This window comes from Ichthyophthirius multifiliis (genome assembly GCF_000220395.1).
Source record: "Ichthyophthirius multifiliis unplaced genomic scaffold scaff_1120509251330, whole genome shotgun sequence".
Taxonomy (NCBI): domain Eukaryota; phylum Ciliophora; class Oligohymenophorea; order Hymenostomatida; genus Ichthyophthirius; species Ichthyophthirius multifiliis.
The window spans coordinates 1-16,571 of NW_004085979.1; the positions used below are offsets into that span (position 1 = coordinate 1).

Here is a 16,571-nt window from a genome sequence, read left to right on the forward strand (position 1 = left end):
TTATACTATATTATTTTTTTTTATATATTTTAATCTTATTATATATTTATTTTAATAAACATTTTTATTTAATTATTTAAACAATAAATTTCTAACATATTTTTTCTAATATAATTATTTTAACATTTTATATAAAATTTAATATAATAAATATTTTTTTAATATTTATAGACCTTAAGTAATTTTTATAAACAAATTTAATATATAATCTTATTTTATATTATCTAAAATTATTTTATAAATAATATAATACACATTTTTATATTATTTACTATATTATTATCAAAAAATAATAATAATTTTTTATTTAAATTATATAGTCTTATATAGTCTATTTTTTTCTTTTTGATAATTATAAATATAATATTATTAATTAATAACTGAAAAAAATATTGTAATAAATATTAAAAAAATTTAAATGCTAGATATTAAAAAAAAGTAAAATAAAATTTAATTATTCATTTTAAAAAATAATAAGTTAACAAACATAAATAAATATATAAATAAATTCTTAAAATCACATATAAGAATCCCTTTCTTAAATATAATAACAAATAAACTGTAAAGATATATTAATCTTAAATTAAAATGAAAAAATGTATATAACTTTTTTAAAATAATTTATTAATTTTTTTTACTTAAGAGATTCATTAAATGAAATAATAGAAAATTTGAATGAAAATTATAAATAAGAAATCAATAAGTAACTTCAAAATTTTTATCAATGAATCCTTTTTTTAAAAAAAAAATAAATAAATATAAAAATAAGTTAAAATAACATTTTATAATAAAAAGAAGAAATAATAAAATAAATTAAGTAAAAATACAAAACAGAAATAAATATGTAAAAATAAAAAACAGAAAATATATAATTCGAAAATATACAAAATTCAATATAAAATGAGGATAAAAATTAAAAATAAGAACAAAAAATAAATATTTCATATGAAAATTTAATAAAAACTGAATATTAAAAAAACGAAAAATAATTTCAAAAATTAAATGAAGAAATTCAATAAAAAAATATTGAAATTAAAAAAAATAAAAGCAATTAAGTTTAATTGAAAAACAAAGAAAATTCGAAAAAGAATTATTCCTTTAAGAATGTGAAAATATATAATAAGAAAATTATAACTTACAAGAAGAAATTAATACTTTAAATGAATAAAACTTACTAAAAACTTAATAATAAGAATAATAAATATAATAATAATAAGAAATAATACAATAACTATAAGAAATAATCAAATAAAATAAAGAAAAAACACAATAATAAGATGAATAAATCCAAATTTATATATAAAAACTTAAATAATAAGAAGAAAATATATAATTAGATTAAAAAAAAATATTATTATAGGAATAAGATGCCTTAAATTTGGAAGAATAAATAAAATAGTTAAACAAATAAATAGAGCAAAAGAACATAGAAGAAGAATAATAATTCATTAATATGACTATTTTATCAGAAGAAATATAAAGAATGGAAGAAATACTAAGAAGATAAGATAAACAAATATTAGAAGAAAAACAAAAAAATATAAAATATAAAAATATAATATTTAATTTAAACTAAGAAAATAATTCCATAAAAATAAAAGTTGTTTAAAATAGCGATTTATAAATCAAAATTAGTGATTTACATGGTATATGTTTCCTTTTATTTATTGAAATTATAGCTTTAAGGAAAAATTTGGAGGAAAAATAAAAAGAAATCAAAAATTTAAGACTTAATTCACTCCTTGTATATAAAAAAGGTATATAATCTTTATAAAAAGTTGTTATTAATAATAATAAGGAGACCAGAAAATATTCTAAAACTTTAAATAAGATTGATGAAATATGAATTATATTTTTATATATTTATTTTAAATAAATTTATACTAAAGTTATTAAAAATAAAATTATTCAATTTTTTATAATTATTTTTATTTTTAATATATAAATTTTTTTTTAATAATAATATATAAATATATATATATATATATATATATATAAATATATAATTTATTATTTTATTTTTTTCTATTAAAAAAAAATCAAATAATAATAATTTTATTATTTTTATTTTTATTTTATTGAATTTATTAATTATTATAAATATTAATTAAAATTATAATTAATTAATATTAAAATATATATATATATATATATATTTTATTTTTTATTATTAAATTGTATTTTTTATTTTATTTATAGTTGGTTGGGGGGGGAGCGGGGTATTATTTTATTTTCTATTTGTGTGATTTTTAACTTATGCGAGGAATAATTTTTAACTATTAGTGTTAATTTCTTAACTTTGCGTTTATTCTTTATAATTATGGTATAGGTTTTTCTATTTAATGGATTATTACTTTATATTTCTTGAGATATTTTTTTATTCTTGGATTTTTCTATTTCACTTATGGGGTTATTATTTTAATATGCGGCTTGTATTTTTTTATTTTAATTCTATTTTACTTATTTTTAATTATGGGTTTACTATTTTTACTTGCGGGGTTGTTATAATTACTAATGGGGTTAATACAAACTCTTATATTATAAAAATATTATAACTTTTTTTTTAATTTTTTATTTTATATATTTAAAAAATAATTCTGGGGTTATTTTTTACTTCTTCAATAACTTTTTTTTGCTTATGGGGTTATTTTTTTAAATTCTGGGGTTAATATTAAATAATACATTTACATTTACATTTTATTAATTATGGGGTTATTATTTTTACTTATGGGGTTATTTATTTTTACTTGTGGGGTTATTTATTTTAACTTTTGGGGTTATATATTTTCACTTGCGTTAGCATTTTTATTTATTATTTAAATTCTGGGGTTAGAATTATATCCTGTTATATTTATTAGTTTATAGATTTTTTATAAAATAATATTGTGGTTTTTTATTTTTTGTTAATCCTTTTGATATATGTATTTTTTTTATTTCTTTTGGTGTTTTTTTTTATGTTTTTTTGTTATTTTTTGGGGTTGGTTTATTTTAAACTTATTGTTTTATTTTGGGGTTATACATATTGCCTCAAAAATTATTTTGATTCATATTTTTTTTTTTTATTTGATTTAATTTTTTTGAATAAACTTGTTAATTTTTTTGTTTATTTCTTAAAATATATATATATATATAATTATTATTATTTTTTTTATATATTTGTTTTTTTTTTTTTAATTTTTTTGTTATATTAAGTTTAGTATATATTATTAAGAATTTAATTTTTTTTTTTTTTTTTTTTTTAAGAAATATTTATTATTTGAAATATATATATTTATAAATTATTTTCATAATTAAAAAAAAAATAATAAAAGAGATAATTTATATATATATTTTTTTAAAAATAATAAATTAATAAAAATTAAATTTTATGTAAAAAAAAAAAATTATTAATTTAAAAAAATATAATAATAATGAAAATTATATTTTTTTAATAAAACAATTTAAAAAATTTATTTAAAAAAAAAAAAATAATAAAATATTTAAATAATTTTTAAATATAAAAATTAATAAATAAATAAAAATAAAAATGGATTCATTACCTAAACCAAAATATTATGCCGATGTTAATTTATTAAAAGGACAAGATTATTATGATTATGAAAAAGTGGAAATTTAATATGGGTAATAATAATTAGTCAATAAATTAAATATTAACCTATATTTTTATTTAAACAAAAAAAATTATTTTAAAACAATTAAGAAATTTGAATAATTATTAAGTAATAGCAAAACTAGGTAGAGGTAAATATTCGGAAGTATTTTAAGGAATAAATACATTGAATAATTAAAAATGTGTTATTAAAGTTTTAAAGCCAAGTATTATTTTCTTTAAAAATAATAAATAAAATAATTATTTAATTTATAAAAAGTAAGAAAGAAAAAAATAAAAAGAGAAGTCTCTATTTTAATAAATATTTGCGGCGGGAAAAATATAATTACTTTATTAGATATAGTAAGAGAACCTGAAACAAAAACAACATGCTTAGTAATTTTATAAATTTTATATTAGCCAAATTTTAAAATTTATAATGTATTAGATATTTGAATATGTAAATAGTTAAGACTATAGAACATTATATCCTTAATTAAATGATTTCGACATAAGATATTATATTTATGAAATATTGAAAGTAAAACATATAATCATGTATATTCAAAAAAAAAAAAATTAATAATAAATTAATAATAATGAGCAATATAAATTTATAAATATAAACAAAATAAAAATATTATATATATAAATATTTATATATATTTATATATTTATATATTTTTATATTTATATATTTATTTTTATTTTTATCATTTAATTTTTTATAAATATTTCTGTATTATATATATAGACACTTGATTATGCTCATAGTTAAGGAATAATGCATAGAGATGTAAAACCTCATAATATAATGATTGATCACGAAAAAAAATATTAAGATTGATAGATTGGGGATTAGCTGAATATTATATACCTGGTTAAAATTATAATGTAACTTAATTAATACATAACCTTTTTAAAGCACATTTATTTTTTAATATATATAAAGGTTAGAGTAGCTTCAAGATATTTTAAAGGGCCTGAATTATTAGTAAATTATTAATATTATGATTATAGTTTAGATATTTGGAGTTTAGGAGCTATGTTTGCAGGAATAATTTTCAAAAAAGAACCTTTTTTTTAAGGAAATGATAATTATGATTAATTGGAAAAAATAAATAGAGTCCTAGGTACTGCTGATTTAACGGAATATATAAAAAGTTATGGACTTATCCTTGATAATAATTATAAAGGAGTTTTAGGGAGATATGAAAAAAGAAGTTGGTATACTTTTGTAAATAATGAAAATTAACACATTGCAAATGAAGAAGCAATTGATTTATTAAACAAAATGTTAGTATATGATCACGTATTTTGATTTTATTATTATTATTTTTATATTATTTTTATTTTTTTTTGAAGGCAAAAAGAATAACACCAAAAGAAGCTATGTTACATCCTTATTTTATACCTGTTATAAACTAATAAAAGAAAAAATAAATAAAATGAAATATTTTATAAATTAATTAATATTATTAATAAATACAATTAAAATAACATATATAATAAAAATTATATTTAATAATTTTTTTTTTTTTTTATATGTATTAATAAAAAATTATAATAAAATAAAATATTAAATATCTTTTTATTTGTTTTTTTTTTATTAAAATAAGTTTTAATATATATATATTTAAATATATATATATATATATATAAATATATATATATATATATATATATATATATATTTATCAATCTAAAATATTTTATATTGTTTATTACATTTAATTATTATTTAATATTTATAAAAATAAACAAAAGGATAAATATTTTATTAATATATTATACTTTTTAATATTTAATTTCTATATAATAAAATTTAAAAACCAAAATAAATGTCTGATTATAATTATGATGAAGACGTTGATGGATATATCGAAGATGACAATGGATGTGAAGGAATGGAAGAAGAAGATGATTTTGAAATATAATTAGAAAACGATTTTTATACAGCCGATGGTAAATAAGAAATTAATTAAAAAAATAACAATATAAAATAAGAGGAAAAACAAACTGATCCGTAAGGGGCAATCTTAATATTTTAAGGAATTATAGAAAGAGAAGAATCTAAAGATATATAATAACGAAAATGGACATTTAAATCATTATTATAGATAATTATATTAAGTGTGAAAATAAATCAAGTATAGTAATTGATATAAAACATAAGTTAAATTTTAAAAAATATGGAAGGAGTAAGTAAAAATGATGCGACAGAAGCTATTACACAGATAATAGAAACTGTAAATAATATATATAAAAAAATAAACAAATAAATATAATTAAAATTAAATATAATTTGATAAATATATATATTTTTTATATATATATAAAAATAAATATATTAAATATATTTATATATATATATATATATATATATATATATATATTTATTTAGATAATGAATTTATAAGAAAACGATACACGATAAAAAATATTTGAAATTATATTAGATTATTTAAAACATAAATAAATGATATAATTATGGTATAATGCATCCTTAAAATTATGTAAAATATTCTTCGAATCTTAAGATAAAAATAATTTAAATTTACAGAAGCTTCTCGAAGAAATAAAACAATCATGTAGACATCCTGATGGCTCTGATGACTTTAAAAAATCAGAATATCTATTGGAAGTATATTCTTTAGAAATATAAATATTAATTCAAAAAAAATAAATTACTAAGCTCAAAGATATATACTCACGTACCAAAAAACACTAATCCACTATTTCAGATCCTAAAATTATGGGAATAATTAAAGAAACAAACGGAAAAATGCTCATGTTTGAAAAAAACTACCATGATGCTGCCCTTGAACTATTAGAATCATTTAAAAACTATTAAGAAGTTGGAAATCCTTAAGCTAAAGTTGTTCTTAAGTATGTAGTTTTAGCTTCTATTCTTTCAGGATCATCAATTAACCCTTTTGATAATCGAGAAGCGAAAGTTTACAAAGAAGATAGGGAAATAATTGCTATGTAAAACTTAAGATATGCTTATGAAAATAAAGATATTAATATGTTTAATAAAATTATAAATGATAGATATTCTCATATTATGGATGTATATATATATATAAAAATTAATAAATAATACATATTTCTTTATAATAAAGGATGAATTTATGAAATAATTTACAAATTAATTAAAAAAAGTGATTTCTTTAGAAAAAATAATAAAAATAATTAATCCTTATGAAAGAATAAAAATAAAATATATAGGAAAATAATTAAATATAGAAGAAAATATAGTCGAAAATTATCTCCAAGAACTCATTTTAGATAATAAAATTTAAGGAAATATTAATAGTGTAGAAGGATATTATGAAAATGCTTTATATAAAAAGAATATTTTAGATAAAACTAAAGAAGATGCAATTAATAAATGGATTAATACTATTTAAGTTTGATTTTTTTTTTTTTTTAATATTATTTCTTTTTTTTAATATTTTTTTTTTTTTTTTTATAAAAATAAAATAAAATAAATATTTAAAAACTATAAATTATATATTAGTAAATAAAATATTTTAAATTTATAAATATTATTATATAAAACTTAAATTTTAAATAAAAAATTAAATAAAGTAAATAATATATATATATATATATATAGAAAAAATGTACCCTAAATATAATGAAAACAATAATTAAATTAAATTACAGGAAAATCCTTTTGAATAATATAAATAATATTAAACATAAATAAAAATTCAATAATAAATTCCTTATAGTGAAGATAATTTAAACCAAATAGTTTTATCATAAAATCCTTTATAAGAATTTCAAGAATATCAAAAAAAATAAACAAAAGAAAATAAAAAAGAAAATATAATAGTTATAAAAAAATAAAAATTGTATATTTTTTTAATTTTAAACAATAAACAAACAAAAAAGATATAAAATGCTCGAAAGGCAATAAACTAAATAAACACAATTAAAAAAGACTTATAAAATGAAGATTAAAAAGGAAATAATAATTTCTAATAATAACTAATTAATCAAAAAAATAATATTAATATATGGATAAAGTTAAAAGTAGAATAATAAATAGATAATTTATTATCAAAAGCTAAATCGTTAGTAAAAAGAAAAATTAAAGATCCGCAAATGGTATTAATTTAAAAAAAAAAAAAAATAATATAAATAAAGTCTTAATGTGTAAAATAATTAATTGATGATGCTGTTGATATAGATTGGCCTGAAATAGAAGATTTGGTAAAAATAAGAATTAGGTAAAAAAATATATTAATATTTAACATTATGATTAGGATTAATAGTTTTTTTATAAATTTTTGTTAAAAAAAAAAAGATTTTTTAAAAATAATTAATTAAAATTTTTTAATGAATTATGTTATTATATATGGTATAAAAAAGAAATAAAAGATAAATTATAATACAATTAAATATAAAAAAAAATATAAAAATTTCTATAAAATATAAATATAAATAAAATTAAATATGTATATATATATTTTTTATTATATATATATATATATATATATATAAATTATTATTATATATTTATATTTAACTTTAGAATAAAAGAGAAATAATAAATAGAAAAAATTCAGGAAATAAAATAAAGTATAACTTGTTATATAAATCCTTGGTACATAATAAGATCATGGTATTTATATACAGATCAACCATGTAAATATATAATAATATATATATATATATAATTATATATATATATATATATATATATATATATTTCTATAATAATTATTTTATTAATAAACTATAGATAATAAATCTTTTTGGCTAAAAATAAGATCTTTTTCATGGTGGTTTATATTATTAGTTAAACTTTTTCCATTTTATGGCGTTTAAAGTTTTTTACACATCATTATTTTTCTTTTTATAGATAAATCTGATGAATGGTAGTTATTTAATTACATAATTTAATTTAAAAAAGTGTAATTTTTTAGCATTGGAATGTCCGGTACATTAATAGGATATGCTCTTTTTTTTAACTGTACTACTTTAAACGATTATTCGAGTCCTTAAGACTTTTATAAATGCAAAACGGAAGGACCTGGATCCAAAATAAACGTGATAATAGATCTTTTAGGTTTTCTATTATAAATTGCCTTATGTTGGTTAAGCTTTTTGATAATTCCTTTCTCTAAATCAAAAGGAATAGCTTAAAAAGAATCAAATGAATATTAAAATTGCTGCTTAAAAATAAATTTAGAAAAAGGTGGAAGATTTAAAAACTTTCTTTTTTTGGACATGATTGCATTTTTTTTTTGTATAGGAATTCTCATGCTATTTATATATACTGGAAATGATTTAAAAAAAGAAATTTGGCAATATTATTAAGCTATTTATTTGGTGAAAACTATTTACGGATTACTAAGTTTCCCTTGGCTACTTTTTTTAATAGAGAAAATTCTTAAAAGTATAACGAAAGCTGAAGAAACTGGGGTAATATTTATTTTATATTATATATATATATATAATACATTTTCTTACATATATATATTTTTATTTTTTAAGAAAGTATGATTAATACGGAAACACTTAATTATTTAAAGGAAATTAAGAAGTTGAAATTATAAAAGAAAATTAAAACAATAAAAATGAAAATCAAGAAGAAAAGCAAAGTCTATTATAAAACATAGATATTGAGGAATTTTTCAGACAAACAAATAATGAATATTTATGAAGAAAAATAAAAAATAATAAACATATATAAAAATTATTAAATAAAAATAATAATGTTATATATAATATATAATATATATATATATATATATATTTATTTAAAATATAAAATTTTATCGACAAGCAAAATTTTTTATTGTCTATTTTTATTTTTATTTAATTTTGAAAATTAAAAATTACATAAAAAATAAAATAAACTTTTTTTAAATTAATTTCTATAAAATAAAAAAAATCAAACAAAATAAACTTCGCCATATTCTTTATGCTTCCTTTCTCTTGCTAAATTATTCATAAACTCTACTAAATTACTTTTCAAAAACTTATCTTTTTATTATTCCGAGAAATCTTTAATAATCTAATATGTATAATCTTTAAATTATTACCCCTATAAATTTAAAAACTCAAAAAGTTCCAAAAGATTATCTTTACATGATTAATCAATATCCGGATCATAAGTAAAAATAATCAACTTTAAAAATAAAAGTTTAGAATCTTCCATAATTTTCTATTAAATAGTTTCAAATAAGAACATTCTTTTAATAATTTCGGAAGCCAACGCGCACATTTCCCTTTCCAAAAGTGCTAAAAAGATATAACTTTTAAGTTTATTAAATATATAAATCCACACCTAACTATCTCTATCTTATAATTAATTATGTAAACACCCAATAATGATTTCTAAATGTTCTTTATTAAACTCTTTTAGATTTTATTAATTTACATAATTATCCAAAGCCTACGCAATTCCAACACTATTCCAATTAATAGGTGCTGAAGTTAATTTATATTTAAAAGAATTACATCCTCCCACAATTTACCCTTCCTCTTCTCCTTTTTAAGGATTAGTTAAAAGTACTTACTCTCTAATAGAAGTTTAAATCCTTAAAAGAATATCTAAATACCTATCACAGAATACTGGGTAATAATTTAAGACTGGAGCTAGATAAATCAATCCAATTCTGAGAATATTTTAACTTTCATGAATATTGAAAATAGAATAAACTATATTACTTAATTTCTCTCTTCTTTCTATACATAAATTTTACTCATATTAAATTTATTATATATTTTAGTCATTCTCTTTTACCAAATCTTCGAATTATTACTCTTCTTACGCTAAATAAAGTAGTAGATTTTAACAAATAATTAATATCTAAGCTTTTATTTCCCACCAATTATCATTTATGAGTTTATTTAAATTATCAATCAAACTAAGAACTGGTTTATAATCGAAAAAACAAATCTCATTTATAATTTTTAAACAATTAACCCTACTAATGGGTGAAGGAGAGCTCAATTATTTAACTGAGTACGAAAAAAAAATACTATACAACTCATTATCGAAATCTTCTTCATAATTCTCACATATTAAAAAAGATAAAATCGATACTAAATTTTTTAAGTCGCTTTTTAGTATTTTTATTATTTGTTTTATTAAATGTAATCTTGAAAGACTATCTTTAACACAAAACTTATATAAAATATGACATAAAGACTGCTTTTTATTCCCAGATCTTATTATTATATCTATAAGAGGCTCCAAGAGGATATTTTCGAACATCATTTAGGTACCCTGAGCATCAGTGTCTATTAATTCTTAGCCTACTGTTTTAAAAAGGAATAATGTAAGAATATATTCCTCGTCTGTAAAATTAAAATATTTCAATAAAGGAATAAACATAGTAAAGAATTTCTTAAAATCCAAAAAGTTATTATTTAATGTTTCAATAATTAAAGGTAAATTATTATCAAGAAAACACTATATTAATATTTTAATACTTTTTTTCTAAATCTCATCACATCTATTAAATAAATCAACTAATAAAAAGTGTTTTTTTTCATCAATATTTAAATTTCTAAGTAAAATATAATATGATTTTTATATATAATTATATATATATATAAATATATATATATATATATATTTTAAATATATATACTTAATATCTTATGCTATAGGATCTTTTTTAAATAATGTCGATGATTAATCTTAAAGAAAATCCAAGATCCCTTTAGCTTCCATTAATTATCCTTATTATTCTTTATTTTTTTTCGATGTTGAAGAATTATAAGATTTCAATTAGATTTCTCTAACTTCCGGTTATAAGGATTCTTATAAATTCGTATTATATTTTTTTTCTTTCCATTAATTCCTATTCTTCTTTCTTTAACTAATCTTCTAATTACTATCTTTTTTTAAATGTCAAATATTCTTTAATATTTGAATTTTCTTTTTCTTTTCTCACATTATTATCATGATTTTAAATCACTAATTTAGTCCTAGCCTCTTTTTCTTCTAAATCAATTATTCTAACAAGTTCCCTTTCCCTTGCTAAAGTTGTCCCAGTAGGCTTCATATACTCAGGTATCACATTTTCTTCCTAAATCTTTGGTTTTTATCTAAATTAAGCTTCTTTTTGCTTAAAAATTCATATAATTTGCACAAAAAAATAAACGCGGCATCTTTTGCTTAATTATATATTGGCTCGTAATCTCTTGGTTGAATATTAAAGCTTTTCTTATTTAAAATTTTGGATATTTATTCCCAATTATCTCTTCTTCTATCCATTCTTTATCCGTTATCAAATGTATATATATTTACTTCTCGAGGATAATATCTACTGAGTATTTCTGCTATTGTAAAGCCGTTTGTTATGTCTCTACGTACATTTTTTACAGAATATGCTAAATCTAATGAATCTAGCCAATTTATTAAATCTCTAGGTAGTGCTTCTCCTTAATTCATATTATTTTATATTAATTTTTTTTAAAAATATAACTTTTCTTTTTAAATATGAATGAATTATTAAATAAAATAATATTTATATAAATTATGTATATATATATATATATATATATATATATATATATTTATATTTATATACATATACAAATTATTATTATTTTATTAATATTTCAAAAAAAACTTAATGAAAAAAAAATAATTATTGACACCATTTAAAATTTTAAAAAACTTAATTGGTTTTTCAAATATTTGGTTAGCTTTATTATGGTTTTTCTTATATTTTATTATATCTAATAAAGAAATACCTGAAAAAGATAAAGAATTATGCGAAAATCTTTTATTCTATTCTTAAACAGCTAAATACATATATTTTTTGATTTTTATATTAAAACTAATATTAGAAAACTTTTAAACAAAATTAGATAGACATTTAAAAAGTATAGATAATTATTTGTCTGTATTTTCTTTAATCTTAGGATTTTATAATTTTTATATAGCCTTCTATATTGAAAGACATAAATGTGGATCATTAAATTCACTTAATAGATTTCATGGAATACTATTGTTTATTTATGAGTGTTTGGGATTGCTTTTAGCTTTTATGGTCTATGCCAATAATTTTGAAAGTAAAATAAAATATAAGAGTTTAAATCATAAATTAAAATAATATTAATATTGAATATTTAATCTAATGTTATGTTTTAAAGAAATTAATAAAATTTAAAAGAAAAAAAAATAAACTTATTTATATATTAATTTTTTTTCTTTTTTAAATATTAACATTATAATTAATTTTTTATGTAAATATTAATTATTTAAAACAAAGAACATAATTGACTATAAATATATATATATATATATATATATATATATATATATTATTTATTAATTTAGTTTTTATTTATTTATTTTAATATTCCTTTTTAATATGTAAAAATTTATAATTTTTATAATAAACTAAAGCATATAAACTTTATTTAAAATAAATATATTAACTTTCCTTTTAGAATTTTGTTCTTTTTATTTTTAATTTCTTTATAATTTTAGTTATATAAATAAAGTATTTTTTTTTATTTAATTAATAATATTTTTTTTATTTAATCTTTCTTATTATCTAATATTTTAAATAATTATGTTATTTCTAAATAACTTTAACAAGTTTAAGTCTTTATTATTAAATTTTTTTTATTATTTTTAAATCACTTTTAAATTTTTATATTATTAATTTAAATTATTAAATATTAATGATTATTTCAAAAATCATATTTTCCTTTAAAATTTAAAAAATATATAAGTATTTTTATATTAGTAACTATTTTATTTATAAAGTATCAAATTTTTAACAATATATAGACTCTATTTTTTTATATATTTATAATAATAAATTTATTTAATTAAGTCCTTATTTTTGAAAATTTTTATAATATTAAAAACCAAAAGTTCTTAATAATTTATATTAAACAAATTAATTTAAGAATTAATTAATATTGTTTTTTTTTTTATATATTCTTAATATTATTATTTTTATTTATTATTTTTCTTTTATTATTGTATTTCCCTAATCTTTTTTTAGATACAATTTTATCTATTTTTACTTTAACAAAAACAAATTATTATATAAATGTATTTTTTTAACAAAAAAATAGTTAAATTATCTCCCGTTATATATTATTTCAAACAAAGAATTAATTATATAATAATTTAATTCATTTATTATAATATAATTATTATTTTTTTTTAAAAAAAAAACTTTATTTTATTTAGATTTAATTTTACAACATTTTTTTTTAATTACTATTTATTAATTTTTCTTTTAAATTATTTTTTATTAAATAATATTAAAATATATATATATATCATTTATTCATAAAAAAATATATATTAAAACAATTTTTTTTTTTCCTTAATAATAATTAGAACTATATTATATAATAATTATCTTTATTATATATATTTTATTAAATTATGAATATTTTTAATATTAATCTAATTTAATTATATAATATGTATTATTTATTAATAAATAGTTTCAAATCTTTTAGATAATAAAAATATGTATTTTTTTTTGTTTAATTATATATAATTCTGTTTTTTTTTTTTAAAAAAAAAATAAGTAAATAAAATATACTGTATTAATATAAAACAAAAAAAAACTAAAAAAATAAAATAAAACTTAAATATTATATATTATTATTATAACTAAATGTCATATAACAATAAAACAAGTTTAAAATATGGATAATAATCTTATTAATACGGAGGTTTTCCCACAACTATATGTGATTATTGTAAAAACGAATCATAATTAATAGATAATTATAAAACAGGAACTGGAACATATTTATGTTGTGTTTTATGGTGTTTTGTTGGTTGCCTTCCTGGTTTAATACCATTTATAGTTAAAAAATGTAAAGACAAAATTATTACTTGTGAAGTATGTTAAGCAGAGATTTAAAAAATTCCTTTTGAGCCATGTGATTGTAAATGAAAAAAAGTTATGCTTTTTAGTAAAAATAGTGACAGAAAAATATTACTTTTTTTAACATATATTATTAAAAAAAAAAACAAGCAAAATATATTTACATATAAATAAAAAATAAATTTTATAATATATATTATTTATTTCTTCATTATATAAGAAATAATTTTATATAGAAAAGTGTGAATATAATAAATAATATGATAATTAATTATATTATTAATTGTTTTAATTAAAAAAATCTAATTTAATAATAAATAAAACTCTACAATAATAAAAAATGGGTCAAGAAAAATCAAAACTTCCAAAAGATAGTTTTTCAGATAAAGAATATGAAGACTTAAAGCAATTATTTTTAAAATTATCGTAACATGATAATATAAAATATGCTAAAATAACATAATCAAGTTCTATAGAGAATTACTTTTAACAAAAATCATTTAAATTTGGCAAAAACATATATTTATTTATGAAAAATATGAGTGAAACATAATAAAAATCCGAAATAAATTTCGATATATTTATATCATTTTGTAAAAAATAACAAAAAATAACATAAAAAAATAACAAAAAAAATAGTTTAATTTTTATTAAAAAAACCTTCAACATTTACTTATGAAAAGTTTAATAATTATTAACTAAATTCTTTAGAATTAATTTTTATAATATTATTTTATCCCGAAAAATGGTCTATAATATAATTAGAATAACTCGAAATAACACAAGACTAAGTTAAATACCTATTATCTTACATATTTGATATGTTTAGTATATAAAACAGTGATTAATTAATAGAAAAGATGTTATTATCAACACCTGAAACCCAAAATGAATAAAAAATAGGCTTATATTAATATTTTCGACATATATTTCATTAATTATAATATTTAAATAAAACCTTAAAAGAATACTGGTATTAATAACTATTCTTTTAACAAAATACTCCAAAGTATATCCAAACAATAAAATTATAAGAAAACTCAGACATAATAAATGACGATGTAATTCCTTTATTTTACTTAAATAGCGATATTTTCTAAAACTCAAAAGGACTTTATTTATTGTATTCTACGAATAAATCCGGAATAAGCTTTAATAGACTTTCCCATGCTGTATTAGGATATAATGCCCCCACTTTAATTTTAATAAAATATAAATATTAATAAAATAATGAAAATATGACAGGAATAATAGGAGCTTTTTAAAAAAATCAATGGAATAATCAACTTGGATATTAGGGAGATTCTTAAAATTTCCTATTTACTTTACATCCTAAATTTTAGTGTTTTTATCCTTATGAAGGACAAGGTGGAACTTTTTACTCTTATATGAATAATAAAGAAATTAATAAATCTAAATATTAGGTAGGCATGGGTTTTGGAGGAGATGATAATTTTAAAAAATATAGACTTTGGATTGATAAGGAAATTACAGAAAAATCATATGTAAATTGTTTTGATTTGACATATGGAGGAGGAAATTTACTGCCAAAAAGTAGTGAAACTAAGCTTGATATTAAGATAATGGAAATTTGGGGGATAGGTAGTGAAGAGAATCTCATATTCTAATAAGAATATAGGGAAAATGAAAGAAGAGAGTAATTTATTTGTTTATTAGTTTATAATTTTTTTTTTTTCTTTTTTATTTGTTAAGACTGGAAAGAATGAGAAAAGTTGATAAAAAAGCTATGTGGGATAATGGATTTGTTTAAAATAATATGCTAGGTTATTTTATGTTTAGTTTAAAATATATATTATTTTATATACAATAAAATATATAGGTAAATTAACTTCATATAAAGATTAAATGAGGGAAGAGGTCAAAAGACCAGATTAAGATGAATAAATATAATGATAATATTATTTTATTTTATTTTTTTTAAAAAAAAGGATATATAATTATATAATTTATATATATAATATATAACAAAATTATTTAATTATTGAATAATAAAAACAATATATCTTATAAATTTAAATATATAAATATATTAATATAAATTTATTGAGTATTATTTTTTTTTTTTTTGTTAAATATAAATAAATTCTTTTAATTTTTTCTAACAAAAAATCACAATA

At 16.2% G+C, this 16,571-nt stretch overlaps 4 protein-coding genes across 4 annotated transcripts, besides 36 other annotated features; all 4 read left to right on the forward strand. All coding sequences in view use genetic code 6, as the record gives it.

The window, feature by feature from the left end:
* The first annotated feature begins 805 nt into the window (after window positions 1-805).
* Window positions 806-867: a microsatellite.
* Window positions 868-1,183: 316 nt separating this feature from the next.
* Window positions 1,184-1,276: a microsatellite.
* Window positions 1,185-1,287: a microsatellite.
* Window positions 1,186-1,222: a microsatellite.
* Window positions 1,288-1,911: 624 nt separating the features above from the next.
* Window positions 1,912-1,963: a microsatellite.
* Window positions 1,963-2,005: a microsatellite.
* Window positions 2,006-2,704: 699 nt separating this feature from the next.
* Window positions 2,705-2,793: a microsatellite.
* A 131-nt stretch (window positions 2,794-2,924) lies between these two features.
* Window positions 2,925-2,974: a microsatellite.
* A 168-nt stretch (window positions 2,975-3,142) lies between these two features.
* Window positions 3,143-3,181: a microsatellite.
* A 345-nt stretch (window positions 3,182-3,526) lies between these two features.
* Window positions 3,527-4,910, forward strand: IMG5_182900 (hypothetical protein; the record flags this gene model as incomplete). Its single annotated transcript, XM_004027401.1, has 6 exons — window positions 3,527-3,621; window positions 3,701-3,816; window positions 3,870-3,985; window positions 4,038-4,130; window positions 4,344-4,385; window positions 4,542-4,910. The coding sequence occupies 6 exons, from the start codon at window positions 3,527-3,529 to the stop codon at window positions 4,908-4,910; spliced, it is 831 nt and encodes a 276-aa protein (XP_004027450.1).
* Window positions 4,230-4,291: a microsatellite.
* Window positions 4,231-4,271: a microsatellite.
* Window positions 4,231-4,279: a microsatellite.
* Window positions 4,242-4,299: a microsatellite.
* Window positions 4,903-4,947: a microsatellite.
* Window positions 4,914-4,946: a microsatellite.
* Window positions 4,948-5,141: 194 nt separating the features above from the next.
* Window positions 5,142-5,175: a microsatellite.
* A 38-nt stretch (window positions 5,176-5,213) lies between these two features.
* Window positions 5,214-5,283: a microsatellite.
* A 147-nt stretch (window positions 5,284-5,430) lies between these two features.
* On the forward strand, window positions 5,431-7,008 carry IMG5_182910 (hypothetical protein; the record flags this gene model as incomplete). The annotated part of the gene is made up of 3 exons (XM_004027402.1): window positions 5,431-5,838; window positions 5,994-6,662; window positions 6,715-7,008. 3 exons carry the CDS (start codon window positions 5,431-5,433, stop codon window positions 7,006-7,008), a joined length of 1,371 nt encoding a protein of 456 aa, XP_004027451.1.
* Window positions 5,902-5,985: a microsatellite.
* Window positions 7,008-7,061: a microsatellite.
* A 16-nt stretch (window positions 7,062-7,077) lies between these two features.
* Window positions 7,078-7,146: a microsatellite.
* Window positions 7,147-7,216: 70 nt separating this feature from the next.
* On the forward strand, window positions 7,217-9,109 carry IMG5_182920 (hypothetical protein; the record flags this gene model as incomplete). Its single annotated transcript, XM_004027403.1, has 3 exons — window positions 7,217-7,830; window positions 8,136-8,248; window positions 8,346-9,109. The coding sequence occupies 3 exons, from the start codon at window positions 7,217-7,219 to the stop codon at window positions 9,107-9,109; spliced, it is 1,491 nt and encodes a 496-aa protein (XP_004027452.1).
* Window positions 8,055-8,125: a microsatellite.
* Window positions 8,253-8,312: a microsatellite.
* Window positions 8,253-8,324: a microsatellite.
* A 162-nt stretch (window positions 9,110-9,271) lies between the features above and the next one.
* Window positions 9,272-9,319: a microsatellite.
* A 6-nt stretch (window positions 9,320-9,325) lies between these two features.
* Window positions 9,326-9,362: a microsatellite.
* Window positions 9,326-9,376: a microsatellite.
* A 1,772-nt stretch (window positions 9,377-11,148) lies between these two features.
* Window positions 11,149-11,207: a microsatellite.
* Window positions 11,208-12,086: 879 nt separating this feature from the next.
* Window positions 12,087-12,158: a microsatellite.
* A 694-nt stretch (window positions 12,159-12,852) lies between these two features.
* Window positions 12,853-12,893: a microsatellite.
* Window positions 12,894-13,055: 162 nt separating this feature from the next.
* Window positions 13,056-13,109: a microsatellite.
* Window positions 13,110-13,218: 109 nt separating this feature from the next.
* Window positions 13,219-13,260: a microsatellite.
* Window positions 13,261-13,495: 235 nt separating this feature from the next.
* Window positions 13,496-13,550: a microsatellite.
* Window positions 13,507-13,564: a microsatellite.
* Window positions 13,565-13,793: 229 nt separating this feature from the next.
* Window positions 13,794-13,846: a microsatellite.
* A 1,182-nt stretch (window positions 13,847-15,028) lies between these two features.
* Window positions 15,029-15,067: a microsatellite.
* Window positions 15,029-15,071: a microsatellite.
* Window positions 15,072-15,665: 594 nt separating this feature from the next.
* On the forward strand, window positions 15,666-16,347 carry IMG5_182930 (tld family protein, putative; the record flags this gene model as incomplete). The annotated part of the gene is made up of 3 exons (XM_004027404.1): window positions 15,666-16,090; window positions 16,147-16,217; window positions 16,274-16,347. The coding sequence occupies exons 1-3, from the start codon at window positions 15,672-15,674 to the stop codon at window positions 16,345-16,347; spliced, it is 564 nt and encodes a 187-aa protein (XP_004027453.1). The 5' UTR covers window positions 15,666-15,671.
* Between the last annotated feature and the right edge of the window lie 224 nt (window positions 16,348-16,571).